The sequence below is a fragment of the Zeugodacus cucurbitae genome, chromosome 5 (assembly GCF_028554725.1).
Source record: "Zeugodacus cucurbitae isolate PBARC_wt_2022May chromosome 5, idZeuCucr1.2, whole genome shotgun sequence".
NCBI lineage: Eukaryota > Metazoa > Arthropoda > Insecta > Diptera > Tephritidae > Zeugodacus > Zeugodacus cucurbitae.
The window spans coordinates 41,854,001-41,881,247 of NC_071670.1; the positions used below are offsets into that span (position 1 = coordinate 41,854,001).

A 27,247-nucleotide genomic window follows, 5' to 3' on the forward strand; every position below is an offset into this window, starting at 1 on the left:
GATTTCAAAAACCTCTTATATGAATTATATTTTCCAAATTTCGACCATTTCCGTTCTCCAAAACATATACATATATACATGAAATTAGTGTAGAATTCTTCAGGCTACAAGAATATATAAACGTTTTTACTAACTTATGGGCATGGTCAAATTTTATTGCCAAAAAACACGAAATTGACTCTCAAACTGTCGGAAAAAAGTGTTAATAATTTAAATAGTTGAAAAGTTAGAATTCTGCAAAGTATCTCAGAAGATGCGCAATTCTCTGAAGATACCGTTAGCAAAAAAAAAATTCATCAAAATTCGCATTAAAACCGCTGTTTTTTGCAATTTTCCCTTTTAAGTTCAAAATACAAGTCGCAAATTTGAATGCCAATAGAAAACCATTAATTTTTACGTAATTTATGCCCACGTGCATATGCTACACTTTCCACACGCCCCAGCCTGTGTGTTGGCTGGTGTGCACGTATGTGGCCTGTGTGCTGGCTGGTGTGCATGTGTGTGGCCTGTGTGTGGTGCATGTGAAAATTGTAGCATATGCACGTGGGCATAAATTTCGCAAAAATTAATGGTTTTCCATTGGCATTCAAATTTGCGACTTGTATTTTGAATTTCAAATTGAAAATTGCGTAAAACAGCGGTTTTAATGCGAATTTTGGTGAAATTTTTTTTGCTAACTTTATCTTGGGGGAATTGCGCATCTTCTGAGATACTTTGCAGAATTCTAACTCTTCAAATATTTTTGCTATAAGCCCTTGTTTCCGACAGTTTGAGAGTCAATTTCGTGTTTTTTGGCAATAAAATTTGACCATGCCCATAAGTTAGTAAAAGCGTTTGTATATTCTTGTAGCCTGAAGAATTCTACACCAAATCAATGTATATATGTATATACTTAGGAAAACGGAAGTGGTCGCAATTTGGAAAATAAAATTCGTATATGAGGTATTTGAAATTGAAGTTTCTTATAGAATTTTTCAAAATGCACAAATTTTTTAACATGTTTTGGATAAATGGATATTCAAATTTAGTTAAGAGCAAAAAATATTCAAAAATTCCAGCTTAGTTGACGTTTTTTTGCGCATCCAAATGCGAGGAAATCGGCCATCAGAATTCCCCTTCAGTTGACACCAACACTTTGAATGGCCATAACTCCGGTAAATCTTAACCGATTTTGATGATTTCTGATTTGAAAGGAAATTTCAACATCTACAGCAATAAGTTGAAAATTACTAAAAGTAAATAAATAAATCCACCTTAATAAAAACACATTTGTTTTTTGGCTTTGTTGTATTTCGCCAACAATTTATGAAATTCACTTTTATTGCTTAACACTTTTGTTTACATTCAGTAAGTTGTTGCAATGTGGTTGCATCAACCACATTTACAATAAACACAATTGAATACAAATAGAAATTGAATAATTAAAGAAGATACCATTCAAAAACCACAATAAGCCGAAATTGCCTACGATCGTTATTAAGATAAATTGTCATTATTAATAATATTTTATATTTTTTTTAACTAAATTCATTTGTATCGTTTTTTGGTTGTTGTATGTAATTTATGTCTACACTTGCGCTTTCGCGTCTATATCCAAAGGAATTCGCTTGTTTTTAAGCCTTCTACTGCATTCGTGTCTCATTCCCATTGTTGTTGTTGCTGTTGCCAGTGCCAATTTTTTGTTCGGCGTTGTTCTTGTTATTATTATTGTTATAAATAATTATAATACAAATCGGATTTTTATTTTCATTTTTTTGGTTTGTTTTTTTTTTTGCTTTTTCCACTTAATAAACATATAACTTTATATTTAAAAATATTTGTTGTTGTTGGTATTGTTCTAACTTCGTTGCTGCTCGGCTAAAAACAACACCCGTGCCGATGTTGCAAAAGTACTCGTACATAATGGACGTCAAATTAGCTGATTTTATGCTGGTGTTTCTGGAGCGTGTTCCTAGAAGAAGCGTTTAGAATTATATTTTATATGTGTGTGAGTGTGTGTTTGTAGAAAATCTTTAGGGCACTCAGGTTGGCGTATGATGACACCTTCGTGGGGACGCATAAAATTTGGTGGAGTTCGGTTGGCTCTTTGGTTGGGGTGCTCATGACTCATATGTACAGATGTATGTATGCATATCATTCCATACAACACGTGCGGGTAGTTGAGTAATTGATTATGTAGTAAGTACGCTGTGGACACAGTTCAAACCAAAAATGTGTATAAAAAATCAACGAGGAAATCGCCGAGTGAAAACAGCCAAAAATAACGCATGACTAAGAATATTTACAATTGTAAGCAAATTGGTTGTGTCTGGGTGGCAGTTTGGAAAAATTTGGAACCGCGTTTTAGGAAAGAATATACAAAAATTTAATTAAATATAATAAAAACTTTGGAGAAAATTGAAATGAAATAAAAAATGAAAATGTATAAAATAAATAAAAAATAGGTATGAAAAAATAATAAAAAAAAAAGTTAAAAAATTAATAAAAAAAATAAAAAAAAAATTAAATTTAAGGATTAATATAATTAAAAATAAATTACAAATCAATTAAAAAATTATAATAAAATAAAATCATAAATAATAATAAAAATAATCTAATTTTAATTGATTTAATGTAAAATAATTAAAAATAAATAAATATTGAATATAAAAAATTTAATATTAAAAAATATTATCAATTAAAAAAAATTTGAATTAAAATAAATAATCAAAAATAGAAAAATTTAAGAAATAAAAATAAAAATATTAAAAAAAATTAAAAAAATTAATATAAAAAAATAAAAAAATTGATGGATTATTATAATTAAAAATAATTAACAAAACAATTAAAAAATAATAATAAATTAAACGCATAAATAATATAGTATTATTATAAAAATAAGATAATTTTAACTGATTTAATGTAAAATAATTAAAAATAAAAAAATATTGAATATTAAATACTACTAATAAAACTCATAAGAAGCTGAAATTAATATAAAAAATATTATCAATTTAAAAAATCTGAATTAAAAAAAAAAAAAAAATAAAAAATTCATAAAAAAATATCAAAAAAAAAAATAAAAAAAAATTAAGGATTAATATAATTAAAAACAAATTACAAAACAATTAAAAAATTATAATAAAATAAAATCATAAATAATAATAATAAAAATAATAGAATAATATAATAAAATAAATAAATATTGAATAAAAAATACTACTAATAAAACTCATAAGAATCTGAAATTAATATTAAAAAATATTATCAATTTAAAAAATCTGAATTTAAACAAAAATAGAAAAATTTAAGAAATAAAAAATAAAAATATTAAAAAAATAATAATCATAAAAAATATAAAAAATTTAATAATTTTCGTGGAAAATCGCAAATTAGTTTAAAAATAATAATTTAAAAATATCAAATCAAAAAAGTATAGAAAAATTAATAATTTTCGTGGAAAATCGCAAATTAATTAAATAAAAAAATATAAAAAAAAATTAAAAATATAAATTGACAACCGCAAATGCATGAAAATCACTTGAAAAATCAAAAAAGTTACAACAAAAAATCTTGTTGGTGTTTTTAAATTTTTTTTTGGTGTTTTTTCTTTTTTAATTTTTTGTTTTGTTTATATATTAGATATACAATTAAAAAAGTTTGCTTGCGTAAATTTTTGATAATTTTTTTGTTTAATTTTTTTTTTTAATGTTTTTCTTTGTTGTTATTAACTAACACAATAATTTTCTAGTACTGCATTTTGAGTAGCTGTTTGCAAATTGCATTGCTTTTAATTAAGTATTTCTATACAATTGCTTTTCTTTCATTTTTTGTTTTTGCATTTGCTGTTTTGAGAATTTAGAGAAGGCGATTTAAAGTGTAGCTTTGTAGTGCTTCTGCTCTTATGTTTTTGTTTGTTTTTGGGGTATGTGTAACAATTAAAATTACTTTTTAAAAAATATATATTTGTAAATAATGAAGTATATTCATAATTCTCTGATGTTGTTTGAATGAATAAAAAACTTTAAATAAAATTTATAATTAGGGCGGGAGTCACACACAGGTCGGGAACGAGCTTAGGCTTCGGCTTCAACTTCCTCCTTTACCTTAGCATCACCGGGTTTGCCCTTGGACCAGTCGGGTTTTTTCTGCAGATAAGAATTGAGAAAATGTTTATATTATTATATATATTGTAAATAGCAGTACATTACAGTCACAAGTGACACATTAAAGACTAAACGAACATAGACATATGCATATTTGCAATAAAAAAAAAAAAAATTAAAAATAAAAATAAATACAAATTATTTGCTATACATAAATCACTAACGAATACAGTGCCACTACATTTTAGCATTTGCCTGGTGGAGTTTAAAGTTGGAGCAGTTGCAAAGGGTGGCAATACAAAGGTGAAAGGTGACAGTGGGCGATTGCAGTACAAAACAAGTGTAAAATTTTTGAAGATAAAACGGTAAAAATTTAGCATAAAAATATGAATATCTCAAAAATATATTTTTTTGCTTTTAAATATTTTTAAATTTATTTTTAACGTCAAAAGCCGGTTCTAATTTGAGTACAGTGGTTTCAAATGACATTGTAAAAAATCATAAGTCTACATTAATTACTTCACTAATTACTTTTTTTCATACTTTTTTCAAATATTCTTATTTCTTATACAGTTTATATATTAGCAGTATTTATGTTCAAAAGTATAGAGTTCAGACTTCAAGTGTTTTACTATCAAATAATAAATTCTCTAAATAGATAATGTAGAGAACACATGCTTGTATAGAAATTTCCTTTAAAATAGAGAAAATGTCTTTAAAATATTTCGAATATTCTTTTCACGGAAGTAGTCTGCAGCAATACGAAGTCTAAGCTTAAAAAAAATCCTCAATTAATCAAAAATTCACATAAGTAAATAACCAACAACTATCTGCGGTCATATACTATTTTTTATACGAAAATTTCACGGAATATCTATGAAACTGAAATAAAATTTACTTTCAATTACGAAATATTAATAAGCAAAAATAAAAACATGTTACATTTTCTCTAAGACCAGAGACATATCGGACAGTTAAAATAAACCATGTACTAGTACCCCAAGCGAATGAAGTAACTGATCTTGGGATTCATCTGGATCGAAGGCTTACGTGGCGGAAACATATAACGAGTAAAGTAACTTGCATGAAGTTAAGAGCAGCAAATTTAAATTGGCTTCTAAAAAAAAATTTTAAACTTAGCCTAGACAACAAAGTCCTGTTATACAATGCAATCATAAAATCGATTTGGATGTAAGGTATTCAACTGTGGGGTACGACCTGTGCAACCAACATCGATATAATTCAGAGATTCCCTTCTAAAATGCTTAGAACAATCACGGGTTCACCATGGTACATCCTATGGTAAAGAAGGAGATAAAGGACAGCAGAAGTGAAGTGAACATCCAAATCCATTGGCTAATGCTTTGGTACATTTCTGCAATCAAACATGTCTAAAAAGAAGTGATCTACCTGCCTACTAAAGAGCAACGTTCTACCAAAAAAGCTCAACCACATTCTTGAGCTTACTTAGTTGTAAATAGATTTAAGATTTGAATACTTTTTAGGCTTTAAATAAAGCAGATTCAATAAATAAAGAATTATTGAAGGAAAAAATAAGAAATTACAAAATCTACGTTCAAATATGCATGTAAATTGCTACTTTTTCATCAACTCTTCTCAAAATACTGTATAAAAATATTTTAGGTTAAATTGGAACTAGATTTAAAAAATCACATTCATTTTGTATAAAAAAAAAATAAAAACATTAAATTCAATTAAAAAATTTTTTTTGTCTAACTAAATACTTCAATGAAACCACTGTGCGCTAGCTATATAACATTATTTAGCTTATTTAGCCTGCTTCTGAACGCCATTACTACTACATATTACATAAGTGTCACATGCCAAATACATTTATGGACATACAATAAATGCTCAGCAATCAAATACAATAATAATTTCAGTTTTCATTAAATTTTTTGGTGCTCAGATGTTGCATGAGTGTGCAATTTTCAAACCAAAAAGAAAAAAAACAAAGAAATTTTGCAACACAATTACTGTGTACATATGTATGTATGTATGCTTGTGAACATATATGTATCTCTTCCAATGGCACACTACAAATTGACATTAAACAATTATATTTCTGAATTTTGCTAATTTATACACAAATCTCTTACACTTCTTGACTGTTGTCTTTAATAGAGCATCTTTTATCTTTTTCTATATAGATCGTAGCAGTAGTTGGTTAGCGTTGGAAAAGAAAGCATTAGATTTTTGTTTTTATAAAAACCAATAGTGTTTTATGTACATTATATAGTATATAGTGTAATATAATCATAATATTAAAAAAAAAATAAAAATAAAATAATATTATTCGTAAAATTATTTAATTAAATATATTTTAAAAATATTTAATGTGCTGCCTACCTATCTTTGACGAATAATAAGTAAGTAAGAATTGAAAGTAAAGTTTGATTATATCAAGACACGACTAAAGTGTCAACTACAGCAAGTATGACTCCAGCAATATTCTAATTTCACACTTTCACAAAATTTTCGAAAGCTTTCATGAATATATTTCCCAAAAATTTCGAAAGCTCTTACATATTAAAACTTTTACGAAAGCTTAAAGCTTAATTTTGATAGAAACAATTCCGAAGTATTTAAATGGTCCTGATATACATATATTTCATAAGTATATTTTCCAAAAATTTTGAAAGCTCTTACATATTAAAACTTTTACGAAAGCTTAAAGCTTAATTTTGTTAGAAACTATTACGAAGTATTTAAATGGTCCTGATATACATATATGTCATGAATATATTTCCAAAAAATTTCGAAAGCTCTTACATATTAAAACTTTTACGAAAGCTTTAAGCTTAATTTTGTAAGAAACTATTACGAAGTATTTAAATGGTCCTGATATACATACATATATGACAAAAAGAAAAAAATAAAATTTTTTAGGTAATCGATTATTTTTTAGCTGCATATATCAGTTTCTGGAAAATTCTCTAGATATGGGTTCTAAAGAGCAAATCCATATATGTAGAAAGAAATATTTCCATAGAATATAAACGAGAAATTTTGCACCTAAACTTCAACTATAATTATAGATTTTTATATGTATTTTTAAAAATATAATTATCTATCTACACTTATAATACGAAGAATTAAGTATTAATTATAAATTTCCAACTCACCTCCTTCTCTTCTTCCTCCAATGTGAATTCCTTCTTCTTAACAACCTTAAGTTGATTACGGAAGTTGAATTCGGCGGCCTTCTTTTGGAGCTTGGCGAATTTGTTTTCATATTTGGAGACCTTCTTCAAGGCTGGTTTCACGCTAAAAATTGAAGAGAGTAAAAATTAAAAATTATGAATAGAAAGAAGAAATTTATATAATATAAGCAACGGTCTATATTTGTTGATACAGTTGCTGTAGAGTTCTTATGACTGGCATAATAAATGTCATATATTGTTTTGGAATAATAATAAAATAATTAAAATGAATAATAATATTAATTATACTTACAACTTGCCACGCAGATCGTTGACTTGGGCATTGAGATCGTTGATCTATAGTACATAATAGTTGCCATAACATCAACCAATACAGCGAACAGCAGTCAATGAATATTTGAAGATGGGAAAGAAGCGAAAAAATAAGACATTAATATCACAATTCAACAGCTTTCAAAATACATCAAAGCACTGTGCTAGCTAAACTTAATAAGTCAAATTGGGTTAGTCATTTCTTTCATAGAAGAGAACAATACAGCATTAGTTACATAACAAATATACATAGGTACATACATACATTTTTAGCGAGTGTGTTAATTTTTTATTTATTTCTTAATACTTAGAAGGCGCTTTTTTTTTACAACGTAGCACAAGCCTGCAAGTTATACGACAGCATTTCCGGCTATACGAAGGTGGCTCCATACAGCTTTTGGTTTTAGTAAATTTCAATAGAGAAGTAGGCGGAGATAGAGATAGATAGATAGATAGAGATAGACAGACAGCGGTTGGTAAAATTAAAAATTTTTATTGTTGTTATTACTTCCAAGTTTTTTGCCGTTTAATTTTGGTTAGCACGCTTGAGTTTAATTATTTTCTTTTTTAATATTTTTTCTATGATTATGCTTTTGTGATAGAAAAGTATGAGCTGTTTTTTTTTTAGTTCAGAATCGTTATAGCTGATTCGTTGCTAGGATCAGAAGTAGTAAAGTGTTACTTTACAAATGTATAGTTTCGAAATTAAGAATTATATTAATAGTTTCGAGTTTGTTTTTAGAAAGCATCTGAACAACATAACATCCAAATGTCGATTTTTTCGATTTTCGGTTTTCGATTTTCTACAACTTCAATTAAGTTGTTTACCGCTGATGTTGAATTTATATAATATGTGGTTTGGAGTTAGAGAGTAAAATTGGATTTTTTTTCCAATAAATTTTTTCAAAATTATTTTTGTCAATAAAATTTTTCAAAATTATTTTTTGAAATATTTTAATTTTTATTTAAATTTTATAAAATAATTAATATTTTATTTTTAAAAAATGTTGTTTTTTTATTTAAATTTAATATAAATTATGTGCTTTAATTACAGTACTGTATATTTATCGTTAGAACACTCTACACGCTCTCACTTGAAGTTAGTTGTCGTAGCAAGTGAGCATGCAATGCAAGTGAGAGCGAGCACAGTGGTGGCTAACGTAATGTTCATATTGTCATATTACAATATATGACTTGAAGTGAGTTGCAATCACTGAAATTTCTGCTACCAATACTAATAAGAGTAGTAGAGTATATTTCAAAATTTATATAGTACGAAAAGTATTTAGACCGTGATTTTTCAAATATTTTCGTAGTGAATATTTTTTAACTGTAAATTTTTTTTAAATTGTTTAAATTAATTTCTTATAAAATTGTTGAAATCTAATTCTCTTTCAACTCTACATTTAGCTATTTATTTTTTAAAGGTTTCTCTCACCAGCTAATCTCCTTACTCCAAACCACTTTAACATTACTTTTCATAACTTTTCAAAACAAAAAAAAAAAAATACATTTCCATAATCTCTATAAAAAAAAACCTTTCATTTTGTACTTGATCACTTTTCGAATCGAATTACAAGTAATCTAACTGAGGTACTGCACAGTATGGCACACAATTTGTGTTTCACATATTTCTCCTTTTACCGTAGATATAGATTATATATGTTTACATATATTTTCGGGCGACAAATAATATTACAAAAATATTTCATTACACAAAAATAAATATGTATGTAATTGCATGAGTGTTTTGAAAGTATAAAAATATAAAAAATAAACAATTGCATTAAAAATGTTTGTGTTTTTTATTTGTTGTAAATAATTTCAAATGTAAATGGAGCAGAGTACAAAAATATGCGATATTAAAGGAGTAAAAAGTTGTTAGAGAAATGTATTATACTTCTCAATTAATTGTTATTGTATGTATACAATTAAAGCAGGGTGTATGGTAGATAAAAAAAATGCAGCAAAATGATAAAAATTGAACTTTCAAATTGCATAGACAATTAAATAGATTGTAGAAACAAAGAGTTAGCGCTGGTTTAGAGAAGTGAGAGAGAGTAGAGAGAGAACTAGTACTTAACGAGTACTAAGAGAATATTTTTTGTAAGAAATTGTGACAATAATGTGGCAAAGAGTTTATAAACTTAGAGTTTAGTTGAGAACTATGCAAAAAGAGCTGTTAGAAAACAGTTACGTTATGTATTGTTGAAAAAATTCTAAAATAACGTACTTTAGATTTTTGAGAAAATTATTAAGTGTTTTTGACATAGAAAATCTAAATATATATTTATTTATTCCAACTATCCAGCAGTAGAAGTTAAAATTTAATAAAATAACCAATAAATGGCGCAAATTTATATTCGGCTCGACACATAGTGGTATGAAGAGCAAACTATCGCAGAGAAAATCGTGTAAAAAAGAGAAATCAAAAATATCTGAAGTCGTATTGTAGTTTTGGGGGCTATTATGTGTTTAGCCTTACTTCAGAGTACTTTTAACTCAAACTTCAAATTTTTAAAAGAGTCATTTGAACATTTTAAGAGTAAAGAAAATTGAAATTGAAGAGTAAATAAACAAGAAATTTTGAAGAATAACACATACTAATTTTTTAGAAGCATGCAATGCTTACAAAAATTTATAAAAATTTTACAAAAACTGAGTTAAAATCCCTTCAAAGAGTGTAAGAGTAAGACGAAAGAGAGAGAGAGAGAGTAATATAAAAGAGATATACAAAGTAAGAGTATAAAGACTATTAAGAGTGACTCATTGGAGCGCTTAAAAAATGAGTGAATAGATTTAAGGAATTTAAATTTTCGAGTTTGGTTAGCGATAGAAATGGGTAACACATTTATATTTGTATGTATTTAGAGATAATTTAGTTAATAATTTAGTTGTACATTAAGCTATGCAATTTGTGTGTATATGAAACGAATATTTATTCAAAAAGATTTTTTTTTGTACTCGAATTGGTTGCAGCATTGTTAAAACGTATTATTTTTTTGGCGTATTTGGTGTGTGTTGATTTTAAAAGTAACGGAGTCCACAATGATTAAAAAAAGTTATGACTGATTAATGGCGGCAATTTGCTAAATTCACAAAATACAACACTAATTTTTGATAACTGTCACTTTTTCAAAAATTTTTTTGTTTTTATTATACCACATTATGGTTAGAGTGTCACTGACTGATATGTTTACAAATCTTATGTGCCATACTGATGCTTGATCATACACGAATTTTTAGTGGAAAATTACAAATTAGATAATTGTTTTCGAATTTCATTTTGTTTTGACTTTAAACCTTCGTAAATTTTTCTATAAAACTACAAAATCGACTTTTTTTGTTTTTACAATTTGTTGTTGTATGTATGTACGTTCAGAACACTTTCATTCAATATACTTTTTGAGAGATTTGGCGTAACGTTCGAATTTCAGCATGTCACAAACGAGGCAACATGTTTCGCATTTCGCACGAATTCATCGATGGCATAATTTTGTTATTTATTCATTTTTTTTCGGGTGCATTGTTGTGGATCCTATGTGGATTTTATTTGAATTTGTACGCGCTTGCATTTGAATACTATTTACAGATGCTGTTGTTACTGTTTTTGTTGCTTTAGCGCATTTTTAGATTTAGATTTTAGATTTTTTTTACGTTTTTTGGATTGGCTTCAATAGCGGGGTTGTGGGTGGTGGTGGTGCTGGTGCTGGTGCAGTGGAACATAAAATATTATAGTAAGGAGGGCGAGCGAGCGTGCTACAGAGATAGCAGAGACAGAACGCTATACATTTTTTTTTTTTTTTGGTTTCAGTGTACTGTGTAACGGGTTTAAGCCGCATTAATGGTGTATGTGCGCTACTACGGTACTTGTAAGGTACAAAGTGTGGAACGTAATAATTTTTTCGGTTATCGGAAATGTACAGTTTCGAGTACAGCGTGTGCGGAGCGGGAGCTAACGGTGCTTGTGTGTGTGGGTGTGTGTTTTGAGGTTGGAACGTACACAGGCGCCAAGAAGTATGCTTCAAACAGTTAGAAACATGTGCTAGCTCTAATTACTAGCTGGTTTTTAGTAACTACATACAATTTTAGCATATTTTAAACAAAATTTATAGTTTTTTTTTTTTGGTTTGTTTCTGTTTGTTTTTCGGGTTTTAGATAAGTGTTGGGTAGAACAAATAAAAAACACAAAACATAATTAATTTCACTTGCTTGCGTTTTTTTGTTTTTCATTAACAGTAATATTCAAATAATTGTTTTTAAGTGAAAAAAAAATGTTTGTACGTGTGTGCAATGATCATTGTGGAGTTGCAAATTAAAATAATACAATTCAAGATATAGCAATATTTTTTCTACTAAAAAGAGTAAAGTATGTGCAAATTTTCAAATCTAACGGTGGTTTATGACAACATTGTAGTGGTTTATGGGTGTTTCGAAATGCGTACGAGTGCCGAAAGCTAGTGAGATCGTGTGTACTACGAAGGTTGATGTGCCTAAAAGCTACTAATTGTGTTGAATTTATTTACAAAATGAATTTAATCTTCTAGGGAGTCTAAATATGCGAGAATTATCACAGTGCGGCCTTTAATAGTTCAACAAACTAAATAAGGCTTGCCACATAGTGGCACAGTGATGCATGATAGGAGAAAAGTATCAAAAATAAAAGACAACAACATAAGAACAATGAAGTGTATGTGTGAGAAAATGCACTGCTATGTATTTTTTTGTCTCAAGTGCTGCTTTGCTGCACTATGTATGCAGTCTAAGGGTTGCTTGACTATAGCTTGTAGCGTGTATGGCTAATGCTTGACTATGTGATTGGGGAAAAACTTTCTTTTTTGTATAATTTGTTGTAATGAATTCATGTAAATTGATTTCTTGGGATTATACTCTTTACGAGCATCAGCAATAATGCGATTTCTTATGCTTTAGCTGCGTGTATGTGTGTGATTTTTATGTATTTTAAATGTTGTTGTTGTCACAAACTTTACACTTTTTTTTCAAAAACACTAAAAATAAAGAAACTTTTTAACAAGAATCATGAATTTCCAATGCAATTAACCACAAGGAATGTAACTGTTTGTTGTTGTGTTGATGTGTTTTGTGTTTTGTTTTTTGGTTTTTTAATTAACTCTCACATTATGTAGAGAGCACAAACAACAAAAAAATTGATTTTAACGTTTTTTTTTTTTTGATTATTTGAACACGTTTTGACTAATTTTGCAGTACCTCCCAGTCTTTTTTCCTGACTTCGTATTCCAGATCCCATTTCTGGCCTTCGCATATATACATACGCTCGTAATACTCTTCACAAATCTCTTGTAATTCGCCTGTAAATATGTGTTTTGATATACATATATAGATATATATTTTTTAAATTGTATAACATACAAGTGCACACACATAGCAGTTAAAGAGAGAGAGAAAGATATAATGCTATGTGTGTGTGTGTGAGCGTTAAACTGAACGAGAGAGAGAGAGAGTGTGAGAAAGAGAAGGAGAGAATGAGTGATAAAACTGTGCTAACTACTAGCTAAACTAACTGTCTCTTTCTCGATCAATACCATTTACCGTTTGTTTTAATTAGCAAATGTCAAAAAATCTTCATGATGTTATGTGTTCAAGTGTGAGTTTTGCGTTTTTACTTTTTCAACATTGTAAATTGATAAACATATATATAAAATAATTGTTGTTGTTTTTTTTTATAATATTTTAAAAAGAGGAGGACACGCCGGGTTCAGTTGCACCAATGTTTTTAATTTAATATTTTCTTTTGGTTTGGTGGCAAGGTTGGCAAGTACAAAAATGAATTTCTCGCAAAATTATTATAAAATGCTATTAAATGCATTTAATTACACTTATAATTTATGTTTAACTCAGTTTTAAATGTTATAATTTTACAAAAATCAAAAATTCCAGAAAAATCATTATAAATTAGAGATCGATTCTTTAACTGTACAAAAATTACTCAGTGACAAATTTCACGTACCAAAACGTATTAATTTAAAAAAATATTTAACTTTAATTTCAGTCAATCTCAATGGAAAAATAAAATTAAAAAAAAATTTATCTAAATTTTGAGTTACACAAAATAGTTAGTTATCACTTAATTGTAATTCACAATATTTAATAATTTAAAATTTTTAAGTAACTGTTGCACGTTCTTCTTCTTTTTTCAATTTTCAATTATATTTGCTGTATTTTCTTCTTGCTTGCGCATGACAATTTGAAGAAAAAAATACATTCAGCGTAAGTAGGTTTTAAAATATTTGTTGTTGTTGTTTTGGTTTTTTTTTTAATTTCAAAATAATTGTTGTTGCATTTTTTATGGTTTATTTTCTTATTTGTCAAATAGCAGCCTTTATTATTTACCTCTTGTGCTTTGACTTTTTCTATATGCTCTAAATCAAATTTGTCCCCCTCCAAATTGAAAAGACGTTTCCAATATTGTTTGCAAATTGTTTGTAGTTCGGCTGAATCACGTGACATTTATCATAAAACAATGTAATGCCATACATATACAGATATAGAGATAAATTTGTAATGCAATTGTTATTGTTATGTTTGTAATATTTATTAGATTAAAAAAAAAAAAATTGATTGTATTTGTTTTTGTATTTGTAATATTTTTATGCATGTAAGAATGTGAAATTAACCGTTTTTTTCATGTGTCTACTACTGTTTCTACTACTACTCTTGGAAAACTAAAAAGTGTTTGTGATATTTACTGGCAATTTATTGTTGATTGAATTAAATGGGGAGATATATTGTATTGGGGAGTATTTTATATAAGAAGTGTATTTTTAATATAGTTTTTTTAATTATAGTAAAAAATTATATTTCAAATGTGAATTTTCAAAATAGAAATACAAGTTTCTCATCGTGTATCAACACTGACTAAAAAGCACTAAAAAGCTCGAAAGCTCTACCTACAACCTTTATCTCCGTATAACTACTGAACACCCAAGGGAAGACAACCGGGATGTTAAAAAGGTGTCTTTATGTGTTCATAACTGCTCTCAATAGAAACAGAATACAAGGAAGCTTTTTGGAAGCTGGTAAGCCCCTTAGTAATTTCTTTCAGCTTAATTCTATTATATTTTCGAAGCTCAGTTAAATAACAAATTTTAACTATACGGACATTACAAATAAAGCTTTGTAAAGCTTTCGAAATTAAGGGATATTTGTTCAATAATCTATCTTAAAAGCACACCGTGATATCTTTACAGTATAATAAAATTATGCGCAGTTCTACTCCATACACACGATAGCCGTTAGAAATATAAATATTATGAAAAGAAAGAAAAAAGTATAAGCTTTCACTAGCTATTAAACCGAATTCCTGCAGTGTCTTTTTGTGGAAATTTCAATGTTCCCACTTTGAAGTGCTGATAAGCTTTGATCAACTCATGGATTTGTTTATAACTATGATTATTATAATTTTTTTAAATATGAGCGGACAAAAAATGTAAGGAAAACCTCTTGTAAAAAAATATTTATTGAAAAGCTTTTTCAGCATTCTTCGAAGCTTTCATATTTTATACCACTTGGAACTAAAAATAATAACAACGAGAAATTATATTCATTCAATTTACTACTTTCAGAAAACTTTTATATTTTTGTGCTTAAACTGTATTGTAGTGTCACAGAAAAGCTTTCGGAAATAAAATAAATGTTTTCAGGTTTAAATAACTAAGTAACTTTGTGTAAAATCTGGTTGATAATTTCTAAATTCTATTACTTAAATGTGACTCTGTCAATTATGTGTGAAATCAAATGTTTATAGTGGTAAAAGCAACACGTTGTCAGAGCTTTCACTAAGCTTTCGAGTAAAATAAATCTAAACCTTAAATTATACAACTTGATGATTTGGTGTTAAGAAAAAATGTATGTGTTACATTATTGGAGAATTGTATAAGTAACAATTTAAGAAAATAATTATTAAAAAAATAAATTTCAACTGAACTACAACGCTTAAAACTACGCCTGTTAGTAAACACTTTCTATGACGTGAAAAGCTTTTATTTCGCTTTTTTTATAAATTATTTCTAAGAGAATACCATCGATGCGAAATACCAAATTTTGAACGTAACGGGAAAAATATATGTAGTATTTTCATAAAAAAAAAATCATATGAAGGACGGAAACTACAGATATGACAAGAGAGGCATGGAAATGATATGAAGTAGGATTATTTCATACACGTACAAGTTTATTTAGTAAAAGCTTCGGCAAAAAACAAAATTCTCAGCTTCCACAAAATATTAAATTGTAGTGCGTATAAAAAATGTGTTTAATTGTGTTGTTTGTGGTTGTTGTTGTATTTAGCAATTATAGACAAATTAGATTGCTTGGCAAAAATCAAACCAGGTACCAGGAACAAAACGAAAATAAACAAAAAAAAGTTGTTAAAAAAATAATATTGACCGTATTGTTGTTGTTGCTGCTCTTCAAATTAATTTCATTACACTGTTAAGTGGGGTGGGGTGTTGCATTTTGAGGTTAATAAACTAATTAAATATTGCTATGCCACCGCATGAAGCATTAGCTGAGCAATAAAAGGAGAAACAACAAATAAAAAATAGAAAAAATAAATAATACAAAAAGCCGATTTTAGACGGGAGAAATTGTAAATATTTTTGCAACAAAAGTTATGCAGGAGTCTACTGCACGCATTTAGTGCAAAAAGTTCGAACTAAATTTTATAAAAAATTTCAATTATTTAAATTGGAAATATTTTTCTACAGAAAAAAAATATTTTTTAACTCATAAAATTGGTTTTAAACTACAAAATACCAAAGTGCTAGCGTGTGTAGTTGCAAAATTTTAGTTACAAATTTAGCATTTAAAGTTACTGCTAAGAAAAAAATTTCAAAACTACTTGTGTTTAATTAAAAAAAAATATAATATTATTTAGCACTTTTTTATTTACATAATTTGGTCAATTGTTATAAAATCAAATACTACGTATTGCATACAACAAGTAATACAGGGTGAGCACCAACAACGAGAACCTTTGCAGTGGTTGTTTTTCGTTTCGGTTCTTTACTTTCAGCTATACTGCTAGTACTTTTTACGTTTTTATCAAAAAAAAAAAAGAGAACAAAAAAAAAACAAAACTACGAAAGAAACACAAAAGATTAATACTCAAAATACATAAGAGCGCACAACGTCAACTAAAAAGCCTGGTCCAAAAAATAAACGCTTCGTCATTGTCTACTTTTTTTGTTTTTCTTTTTTAGATACAACTATATATGTGAGTGTGTTTTTGTTTTTATAATATAATAGTGGTAGTACTTTGCAGTGTTACCAATAACAAAATTCAAACTAACTACAATCAAAAATACAAGTCTCATTTAGATTTTTAGAATACAAAATTTTCTAAAAAAGCGCAAAAATCATATAGAAACTTCTTCAATCAGTTAGGAAAAAGTTTTGCAAAAAAGTAAGTGAAAAAAAATATATGGGCAATGGAAAAAAAAAACAATATTCATTTCTTGCCTCCAATTCCTTGCGGGCAACCTGATATTCAACGTCATATTTCTGATCCTCCAATTTCAGTATTTTAGCATAATAATCCTGTACAACTTTTTTAAGTGTTTCTGCGGGCAGAAAGTGCAATTAAAAAGTGAGAAAAACGGTTAATACGGAACGTTTTCGTTTGTGCCGTTTGTGTGTGTTGTGCTGGGATTGAGTTGTGTGTATGCGTGTCTATGTGTGTGTGTGTGTGTATATATATAAGTGACTGGGGGGGTGTGCCATGGATGTGGAGCGAATGGAAGAAATGGAGAGGGACAGATTTTTTTCTGTTTCTTCTACTTGTACGCTTAAAATTTATATTTGCTGATTTCACAAAAAAACTCCTTAAAATATATATTTTATGTGTCGATAATTGGTGCAGTTATGTAGTTTAAAAAAATAATTTATTGGAAAAAAGATATAATATATAAAAAATAATAATAAAAACTTGTGATTGTTTTGTTGTGATTTCGGGAGTCTAAGGAAACTAAAAATGGGGTGGTGTTTTTTCTAAAATTTTTTTTTATGCATTTTTATGCATACACTACAAAATTTTTTGAATTTCTGCAGTTACGAAAATGTTGTAAATTGAGAGATAAGTGAATAAATGAAAATAAAAAAAACGTATGGCGGCTATAAAAAATATGTTATTGTATATTTTAAAAAAATTCCAGATCTTCTAATTATACCAGCTTATTTGCTTGCTGTATTGATTTACGAAAATATGTTTGTATTTCGAAAATTTCAACTTTAATCGACACTTATTTACGGAAAATGTAGCATACATTTAGGATTGAAAATTGTAATAGAAAAAAAACTGAGAAATTCTTCCGAGGATTGATTTGAAAATATTTTAATAATAAAATTTTCAAACATTTATTTTTAAATCTATATTCGAAAATATTTGAAATTAAATTTCAAGTGAATTTCATCGGAAAAAAATCTTGCTAAAAAGCCTAATACACACACTGCAATGAAATTTATACATATTATCTAATAATACACTGCAGGTAGTACGAGGAAGTTGGAAACTTGGATCGGGTAGAATATAAGGACATTCCCTATAATTAAAATTTTACGTCTAACTTTGATTACACATACTATTAAGGTTATAAAACTGGTAAATTCAAGAATTAACTGGTCTATACTTCAAATCATAAACAAAGAGTGTCTAAATCGGAGTAAATCTAGGTCTATACCCAGTAAGAAAAAATTGTAAATTATTAATTCTAGAAATTTATAAGTTTCTAGCGATTGAAAAAAATTATTATTTTTTATTAAAAAAAATATTTAATAATATTTACTCTACAGTTTAAAAAAAAATAAATCATTTCTATGTATTTTTCCCTAATTGTTTTCGTTGTTGTTGCAAGTTGTTGTATTCAGCTATTTAGACAAGTGCAGTAATTTCAATACGCATTATAAAGTGTATTAAAACATTTTACAAAAAATACTACTATATTTATAGTATATATGTATAAGTAAATTTTATAGAAATTGTGTGCAAAAAACGTGAGCATTAAAAAAACTTGGTGAGTGAGTTGAGTTTAGAGTAAAAAAAATATAATATAATATATATTTTTATAAGTATTAAAGTGTAAAACAAAGTAAAAAAAATATATATATATATTTATAAAGAGAGAAAGAGATAGAGAAAGTGTTGTATTAAAAGTTTAAAGTTTTCAAAAGCGTTTGGTTTAGTGTTTCTAGTTTTGTTGTTGTACTTTCTTTATACAAAACAGATTAATTGCGGCATTTGCAGCGACCTCCGCTACACGGCGTCACAGTGTTGCTGAATTTGTCGCTGGGCAGCTAGTAGATAACTAAACTACAACAAAAATGCTGAATTGTCTTTTTTTGGGTGAATTTTGTATGGCTGCCACTTCGACAAGCTCAGCGCACACAGCGCACCGCAGCGGAGTGTGCGTTTGAGTGTGTGTGTATTTAGAAAAAAAAAAATAAATTAAACTGCTTTAAATTGTTGTTGTTGTGAATGCACGCATTAAGTGTTTGAGTTAAAAAAAGAAACTGGCAAAGAAAATGCGTTTTTTTGTTTGTTTGTTTAAAATTAAAATTAAGTTTTGACTAATTATTTTTTTTTTGTTTGCCTGAGCGCAGTTAAGTGCTTGAAATAATAATAAAAAAAAACTTTGTGTTTGCTGATTTACAGTTTTCAAAAATGAAAAACAGTAATCAAAAGTATGTTTTTAATATGTGTGTACCTCAACATCCTTGCGTTTAACAACATACTCAAGGTCATATTTCTGGTCCTCCAATTTACAAATCCTGTCATAGTGTTGCTTGATAAGATTTTTAAGTGTTTCTGCAGATAAGTGGAAGTTAATGAAATGCGTTGTTTTTCAACAAAAATTAACACAATTTCATATTTTCTATTTGTTTGTTTTTTTTTCAAATTTTTCTTTTTTGTTTTCGTGCTCAAAACAAAGATGGTATGTATAATAAAACACAAAAAAAAAAAACAAGGTTTAAATAAAAAATAATATAATATGGGAAATCAAAATGAATGTAATAAAAATGTTGGAACATAAAGTACAAATGGCTTTTAAAAACTTAAGCGATAAGGGTCGGATTTTATACACAAAAAAAATTTCATAAAAAAAATTTATAAAAAAAATTTTGTAAAAAAAAATTTATAAAAAAATCTTCTAAATTCTAAACAAAAACAATTAAACAAAAAATTTGCTATTGTTTTCAAATATCGTTTAACGAATTTCGTGACAGGCCAGTAAAATGTGTGCATGAGTGCTGCTGAGCATGTATATGTGTGGGTGTGCGTGTTTTGATTTTTGATTTTTCATTTATATAAAAAATGTGGGTAAATGTTTTTGCTAATACTTGCTAATTATACCAGATTTTCTTTTTGAAAAAACTTTAATTTTTTTTTTTAAAACTTCACTAAAAAATTTTGAGTTTGCTTTGAAACGACTACTTTCTGCTAATTTCATTACTTTTCAAATTAAATTTCTTCGAAATGTAGACATGTGTAAATATGTAGAAATATAGTCAGAAATGTTACCTTCGCTGGCGTCACTGAGATTTCTGGGGCTACCGCAACGCTCTTCAATGATGCGTCTACGTTCAGCGGCTTTGCGTTCCTGTTCCTTCTTCAACTCCTCAGCGGCTTTCTTACGGAGCAACAACTGTATATTGGCAGAGCGAAAAGTATGCATGCATGAGTTTTATGAATATGGATGCGTTCTTAATTTCGTACTCACCCTAAGTTTCTTCTTCCTTTCTGGTGTCATGAAACCTTTCTTGGCCTTCTTAGCCTTGGAGGCTTCCTCCATACGCTTGCGCACCTCAGCACGCTTGCGCTCAATCTCGGCCTGTTTAGCCTTCTTTGCCTACAAAAAATAGCCAACATATGTATCACATAACTGTTAAATGCGACACATATGAACACATGAACACAACGAATGAGACACAGCAGCCACATTGCACTACACAGCGTGTAACAAAGATCTTGTATACCGCACGAAGTTGGATAACAGCAACAAAACACACATTTAACGGTTTCACCACATATAATTGTGTGTGTTGAGTACCTCCTCTTTGGGATCGACTGGCTTTGCTGGCTTGGCGGGTGCAGCAGCAGCAGCTGGAGCAGCGCCTGCTGCGGGCGCAGCACCGTTGGCTGGTGCGGCAGCGGGAGCAGCTCCCGCGGCAGGTGCGGCCGCTGGTGCCGCTGCTGCGGCTGGTGCAGCTGCCGGTGCAGGCGCTGCTGCTGCTGCTGGTGCTGGAGCGGCGGCTGCGGGTGCCGCTGCAGGCGCGGGTGCTGGTGCAGCAGCTGCTTTCTTCTAAAAAATAGAGATGGAAAAGAGAAAAGAAAATTATTAGTAAAATGCAGTAATTTTTAGTTATAAAAATGGCGGCATGCAATAAAATTTTGTAAATAACGTTGTTAGGCGTGGCAATTAAAGTATATTATTTTTTTCGCAAATAATTTCAAAATACTATACAGCTATTGTATAGTTAGCTCAGCATTAGCGTTGCAATTTTTCTTAATACATCAGCATTTACTTAGAAGCCAAAGTGTTTGAAATTTAGCTAAAAGCAGAGGTTCAATATTAAAGCTTAGAGAAATGGCAAATTGCTAGTTTAGAAGCATCATATTTGGAAATTAAAATATTCACCTTCGTTGTGTCCATATGTCAATGCCGTCAGTGTCACATTGTTTCAAGCGTATTTACTGTAAATATAAAGAAAATAAAACATTAGTTGTTGTTTCATATGCGGTAATTAAGGGTTGCTGCATGAGCGATACTTACCTCACCTCTTCATCAGCCATTTTGGATTTGTGTTTTTGGATTTAGTAACTGAAATGAGATAAGTAAAAATTGATAATTAATACAATATTACAAAGTATATAAATATAAATAGTTTTTCAGATAGACTTAATTAATTTTTCATGTCGAGAGTGTGCTATGGTTAGGTTCAAAGGCTGACCCTCGCGACATCGATATGTCGTAATGAGAGAGTTCTTGGCAAAGTATTAGGTCTACAACTTTGCTGGTCTATTAAATCGATTTTTTTTATATCGATCTTGGACATTTGTGTCAACATTAACCCAACAAAAAATTTGTAGAGATCAGTTTGCATCCCAAACTGATTCTCAATTAAAAATATCACTTTTTGAGCCGAATTCTCGACATTTGCGCGAAATTTTGCTTTTCTTTTTTAATTCCAAGAAAAGTGCGGCTGAGGTTCATCGACATTTGTAACCGTTTTTATACAAAAAAAAACTTATATTTACAAAAAAACAGCGGAAACAAAGTTGTAGACCTAATATTATTATTTATTTGTGCTGAATTATTTGATAATCTACTTTGTTTACATTATTTCTGCGATAAAGGAGAAAAAATATGTATAGAATTTGTAAAAACTCGAATCTACTACCAATCAAGATATAACACAAAAACTATATGTAAAGATGAAAAACTTAATTATAAGTATATTTTGATTAAATTGAATTAATTTATTTAATTTTAAATTAAAATGTCAGACTTTTTAAGAAAAATACTTGAGATATTGACAAAACTTTAGCAAATATCGATATATCTATGTAATAAATTTTATGATTTTTGAAAAAATATACCAAAAATTTAAATTTTGTTTAAATATATATTTTACAATAAAATATAATTATAATTAAAAAATGTTTAAAATTGTACTCTGAATAAATTTAAAATAAAAAATAAATATTTCTGTCTAAATCGAAATGGAAAGTCTAATGTAAAAATCATAACCAGAGAATTATTGTACCAATCAAGTCAAATGAAACCCTGTAATTGTTATACAGAAATCGTGAAAAACCATATTTTTTAAATAGCGGGACTATTTGTAACTATAACTCTAAGTTTGCATTAAAAATTTTCAAAATTTACGATATTTCAACAAAATAAAGTTCTAAATCATTATAAAAAATTTACTCTATACAAATACATATTCATATAATATACGCACAGAGATTTTCCATATCCTCTACCACTCAATGCATATATACTGAAAGACATAAGCAGCTGTCTCTTTGATTTTGATGTTTATATCTTTTATGTATACACACCTAAAAAACCCCTCCCGCTACCATTTGAGTATTGGAACGGAAATTTTCAATTTTCCACGCATCATTTCTGATTTCAACGAAACAAAACAAAAACAACCATGCAGCAGTGCTTTGGTGCGCACAAGTTTTTTAGCAAACCGTATATGGGCGCTGCTTGGCACACAAAACAGCGAAAACAACGAGTGGGATTGCTAGCTAACGAGCAACCGATTGGAGGTAACGTATACGCCATGGTGGCGCACTCACTTATAAAAGCGATCAGACAAAGTGTATTTTACTATGTGTATGTGTGTGTAATACACATTTATTTTGGACACATATACATATATATACGCTATATATACTATATGTATTTATTAGTATGAATATATGCATGTGTATGTATTTAGTAAAAAGGTAGATAAATACGCAAAGCATATGCGCAATTGACTCATTCAGCCATTAATTTGCTTTTAATCTGTTAACAGCCAGCGGGTGGGTGAGTGAGTGAGTACACACTAGTGTGTTGGCAGCAGCTAGTGTGTGGGTGGTTGGCATGTTGCAGTTGTATTGGTCACAGAGCGCAGAAATACAGCGCGCAATCATATCCGATTTCAAGTGATTACGACGCGTGAATGTTTATAGTTGGACTGGAAGTAAGCTAATTTTTGTTGTTGTTTGTTTTTTTCTACTTTATTAAGAGAGTTTAAAGCATATTTATGTATGAGTATACATTTGGAAAGAATTCCTAAAATGCAAATCTGTGTGACGCGGCCTTCTAACGATCGCATATTGTGCTAGTAAATATATATATAAATATGTATTGTTGCTGCTTTGATACATATAGTATTTTTCTTTTGCTGTATGTGTGTGTATACATATTCGTAAATAGCTACATGTTGCTTTTTGCAGTTTTTTTATAAACAAAATACGATCTTTCCTGTTGCTTTATATTGAACAGATGTTGTGATAGAACTCAAATTTGAAAGGGAAGTAATTTAATAAAAGTTTTTTTATTTTTAAAATAGTATTCATGGATTTCCCTTTTTGTTCTTCATTATATTACTTTGTGACTTCAATTTTAATTTTTAATTTTTTTTTTTCATTAAATAAATTTTAATTTTGAAAAATCAAATTAATTTTCATTCATTTATATTAATTTTTAAACAAAAAAAATTGGATTTTCATTCAATTAAATTTTTTTTATTAAAAAAATTTAAAACTTTCCAAAATTGAAAATTTGCATATTTAATTAATTTCAAAAAAATATATATATTTATCATTAATTATAATAGCAACTAAAACTTTCAGTTAAATACAATTTTAATTTCGCAATTTATTTGTCGCTGAAATATCCCAAAAATTTTATTTTTATTACTGACACTGACGAATATGTGCCGCACACAAAAATTATTTCAACAACACAAACATATGTATGCCGCCTTATTGTTATATATATAGCCATGAAAATAATAAATAACATATGTACGTGTTGTTTGTGAAATCTTTTGTTTAAATTATTTGCTTTAAAAGTGAGCACAGTGGCTGTAGGAATTTATAGGCCAAAAATAAATTTGGCTTATTTCCTTGAAGAAAGTATGAAATTCGCCCGGTGTTTTGCTAACGTCACCTAACACCTACTCACCTACGAGTAGCTGCATATATATGTGGATTGCTAATATTATTTTTTTTACCTTCAATTAATTTGTCTGAGAAAATGAAAATTTTAGCACGTAAGCATATGAATTGAAAGAATTTTGTTTTTCAAATAGGTAGATATGTATGTATGTATATGTACATATTTAATCAGAAAAGTAAGATAAAGGCCATTGGTTTGCCAAAAAATATAGACATTTTAAATACTATTAATTCTTGAAAAGAACAATATAATATAAAATGTGTAAAATATATTTAAAAATAAAAACATTATTTGCGTATTTGAATATTGCAGTATTCGTAATAAATTAAATCTTGTGATTATATTATAATATTATTTTCGTAGCAGCTACAAGTATGATTGTTGTTCTCAAACAGTGGTTCGAGATACTTGCGCGCTGAAAAGTATGCAACATATGCCTACGGTGTTATTTGCACCGCTACTTGTTTTGATGTAGCATCCTTTAGATGTAAGATAATTTTGTAAAAAAATTTAGTTTTATTCTGTTAAAATTTTGTTTTAATTAGTGATAAAAAAATTAAATGACAGAATTAAGGTCTAAATTTATACATATATGTAGGTCATGTGTGAAATGTAGCATATCAGTGAAGTTCAGCGTAAAATTCAAAAATATACTAACGATCTTCTTTCTCCATATAATACAAACCGGCTTTCAAAAAATATAAAATTTTTGCCTTTTTGGCTTTCTGATATCAAGTCAAATGCTAGGTGGTTTAACCATTTGCAACTTGTATGCAATATTTTGCTGCCATTGCAAATCAAAATAATGTCCAATAGTCGATTTACTTGGCACTTGAGACGGTGAGTGAGAATAGCAACAATTTTTGTAAAGTTCTATTATGGATTGGACATTGATGAAGAAAGGTTGGAAGAAGTACTGGTAAAGTGTTTCTCAATTTCTCAAAACCTCTCATCGTACTTTAGTTACTATTCAAAAGAGTAGAGAATTAGTTACAAGCATTACATACAATAAATAAATAATGCTAATAACTGAGGTCTAATTAGAGTAGTACTCAACAGCTTAAAATAATTTTGGAATCTCGTATAAAAAAATATTGTGTACACCACATATGTTGTTAAAAGGCTGCCTTTTCCATTTTAATTTCCAAAAAATTGTAAAACAATTTATTTAAATTATAAAAAAAAAAATCCAATAAATTATTAATCATATTTTTTGTACTATAAATTTTACAAAAAAATTGGTATGGTTGATAAATTTTAAATATAATATAATTTTGAAATTTTTTTTTTCATTCGGAGAATTTTCGAAAAATTCCAAGATTAAGAAGCGTGAGGTGGGTAAATCTCACTTGACTATTTTATAGCCGAGAGTAGTCCTTCTTATTACTACAACGCTGTCATTGTAGTTGACATATCAGATATTTGCACCAAGATCAAGACTTCAAAAAAAAAAAAAAATGTTGAAAATTCAGCTAAATATTATACTTTCAATTGAAGTAAATAAGCATGTACATATGTATGTAAGTAAGTGTGTGAGTTGGTAAAATTTAAAAAAATTCTTAGCATTTCCTCAAATTCACACAATTTACTATGTTGGCACACACACGATCGGCTTACGTCGCTTGTGCTCGTATGCTTTGGGTGGAAGCCACCATACTGGCATGTAGAGAAATGTTCTATTTTCAGATATAGTTGCATATACATACATACATATGTGCACACACATTTGAACCGATTTTTCGTTGCTACTAATGCTTTGTTTTAATTTAACTTTTTTTATAAAAAAATCTATGATTTTACGTTTTTATTTTTATTTTCGTAAATGACTTACTTGAGTGCGTTAAATGTGTGTCTATACAGTTTGAATGTATGTATATATTTTAAGTATATTTATGTATGTGACTAAGTTAATATATTTGTGTGAAGCTTTCAAGGTATGTGTGTGCTTTTTATATGTATGTATGTATTGCCTTGTAAGTGTGTGTGTGTATATCCTTCAACGTAACCGAACCGCAATTTCGTATGCTCACCCAAACGCATTCGCTTATATTTTTATATTGAAAGAGGGTTATGTAATTATTATGATATACGATCGTAGAACACTTAAATAGTTGAATTTATATATAAATAACAGATACACTGAATTTTTGATTTAATATAGTCTTTTTAATTTATTAATTTAATTTAATTTTTTTTTTTTTAATTTTTTCACTTCACTTAAAATGTTAATTTGCATTGCAGTTTATGCATTTTCCTCTATATAATTACACACTTGCTCCTTTTCTTTCTGGTTTAATAATTGTAAATATTATATATATTTTTCCATTTGCGTTGCCACACAGCTCAAAAAAAATATATTCGTTTTTGGAAAAATATTAAAGTTCCAGCACCTGCAACACTCCTTCTTTTATCTTCTATACAGCGACAGCAGTCGTTAGCACTCACCTTAAAGGAATTAAAAAATAGGTGTGCGAGCAACCTCACAGATCGGAGAACACTGTTCGAACGGAAAAAGACTGAACGGTCCGACGATCCACGGCAGACTATATTTCGAACGGAATTCGCTCACCAGATCATTTTTCTTGCGTAGGCTTGGCCAACAGCGTATGCGAGTGTTGTCGAAACGAACACAAAGCAAAAACAATAGCAAAAACAAAAACAAAAGCAACAATAAAAATAAAAATAAAACTAAAAAAACGAAAAAAAACAAAAACATTCTTGTATTAGCCAACTGCATAGCATTTTATGTTGAGGCGAAATCGGCGAAATTCGCCGCGCTCTCACGTTCCACACTCGCATATGCAATTATATGTGCCTATATGCATGGCTAGCTAATGCCTAATATAATACGTGGGCTGTGAGCAACGGTAAACTTCTCGGTAAACTATGGAATACGTTGGAAATCACTCGTTGTTGCACTAATACCGCAGCCGAACTCTAACGA

General features: G+C 28.6%; 1 protein-coding gene across 14 annotated transcripts; it reads right to left on the bottom strand.

Annotated features, from left to right (window-relative positions):
- Positions 1 to 1,504: 1,504 nt before the first annotated feature.
- LOC105216182 (troponin I) lies at positions 1,505 to 26,901 on the bottom strand. 14 transcript variants are annotated; one of them, XM_011190554.3, is made up of 11 exons: positions 26,749 to 26,901; positions 21,396 to 21,438; positions 20,668 to 20,919; positions 20,338 to 20,466; positions 20,139 to 20,262; positions 12,812 to 12,912; positions 7,563 to 7,606; positions 7,232 to 7,373; positions 6,206 to 6,248; positions 4,086 to 4,127; positions 1,505 to 1,951 (listed from the first exon to the last, which is right to left on the bottom strand). In XM_011190554.3, coding segments are annotated over exons 2-10 (852 nt in total). In that variant the 5' UTR covers positions 21,411 to 21,438; positions 26,749 to 26,901; the 3' UTR covers positions 1,505 to 1,951; positions 4,086 to 4,125. The 14 variants fall into 14 exon arrangements, with proteins under 14 accessions (XP_011188856.1, XP_054086904.1, XP_054086909.1 ...); XM_054230929.1 differs by lacking the exons at positions 6,206 to 6,248; positions 12,812 to 12,912 and adding an exon at positions 19,324 to 19,424 and having other exon boundaries at positions 26,749 to 26,898; XM_054230934.1 differs by lacking the exons at positions 12,812 to 12,912; positions 20,668 to 20,919 and adding an exon at positions 13,955 to 14,055 and having other exon boundaries at positions 26,749 to 26,897.
- Positions 26,902 to 27,247: the final 346 nt, after the last annotated feature.

What these genes read in the sequence shown, in the direction of transcription:
- LOC105216182 (XM_054230928.1), bottom strand. An exon ending in AAAAAGTCAAAGCACAAGAG is followed by an intron (nt 7,607 to 13,954) that starts GTAAATAATAAA and finishes TATGTACTATAG; the next exon opens with ATCAACGATCTCAATGCCCA. An exon ending in AACGATCTGCGTGGCAAGTT is followed by an intron (nt 7,374 to 7,562) that starts GTAAGTATAATT and finishes TTCAATTTTTAG; the next exon opens with CGTGAAACCAGCCTTGAAGA.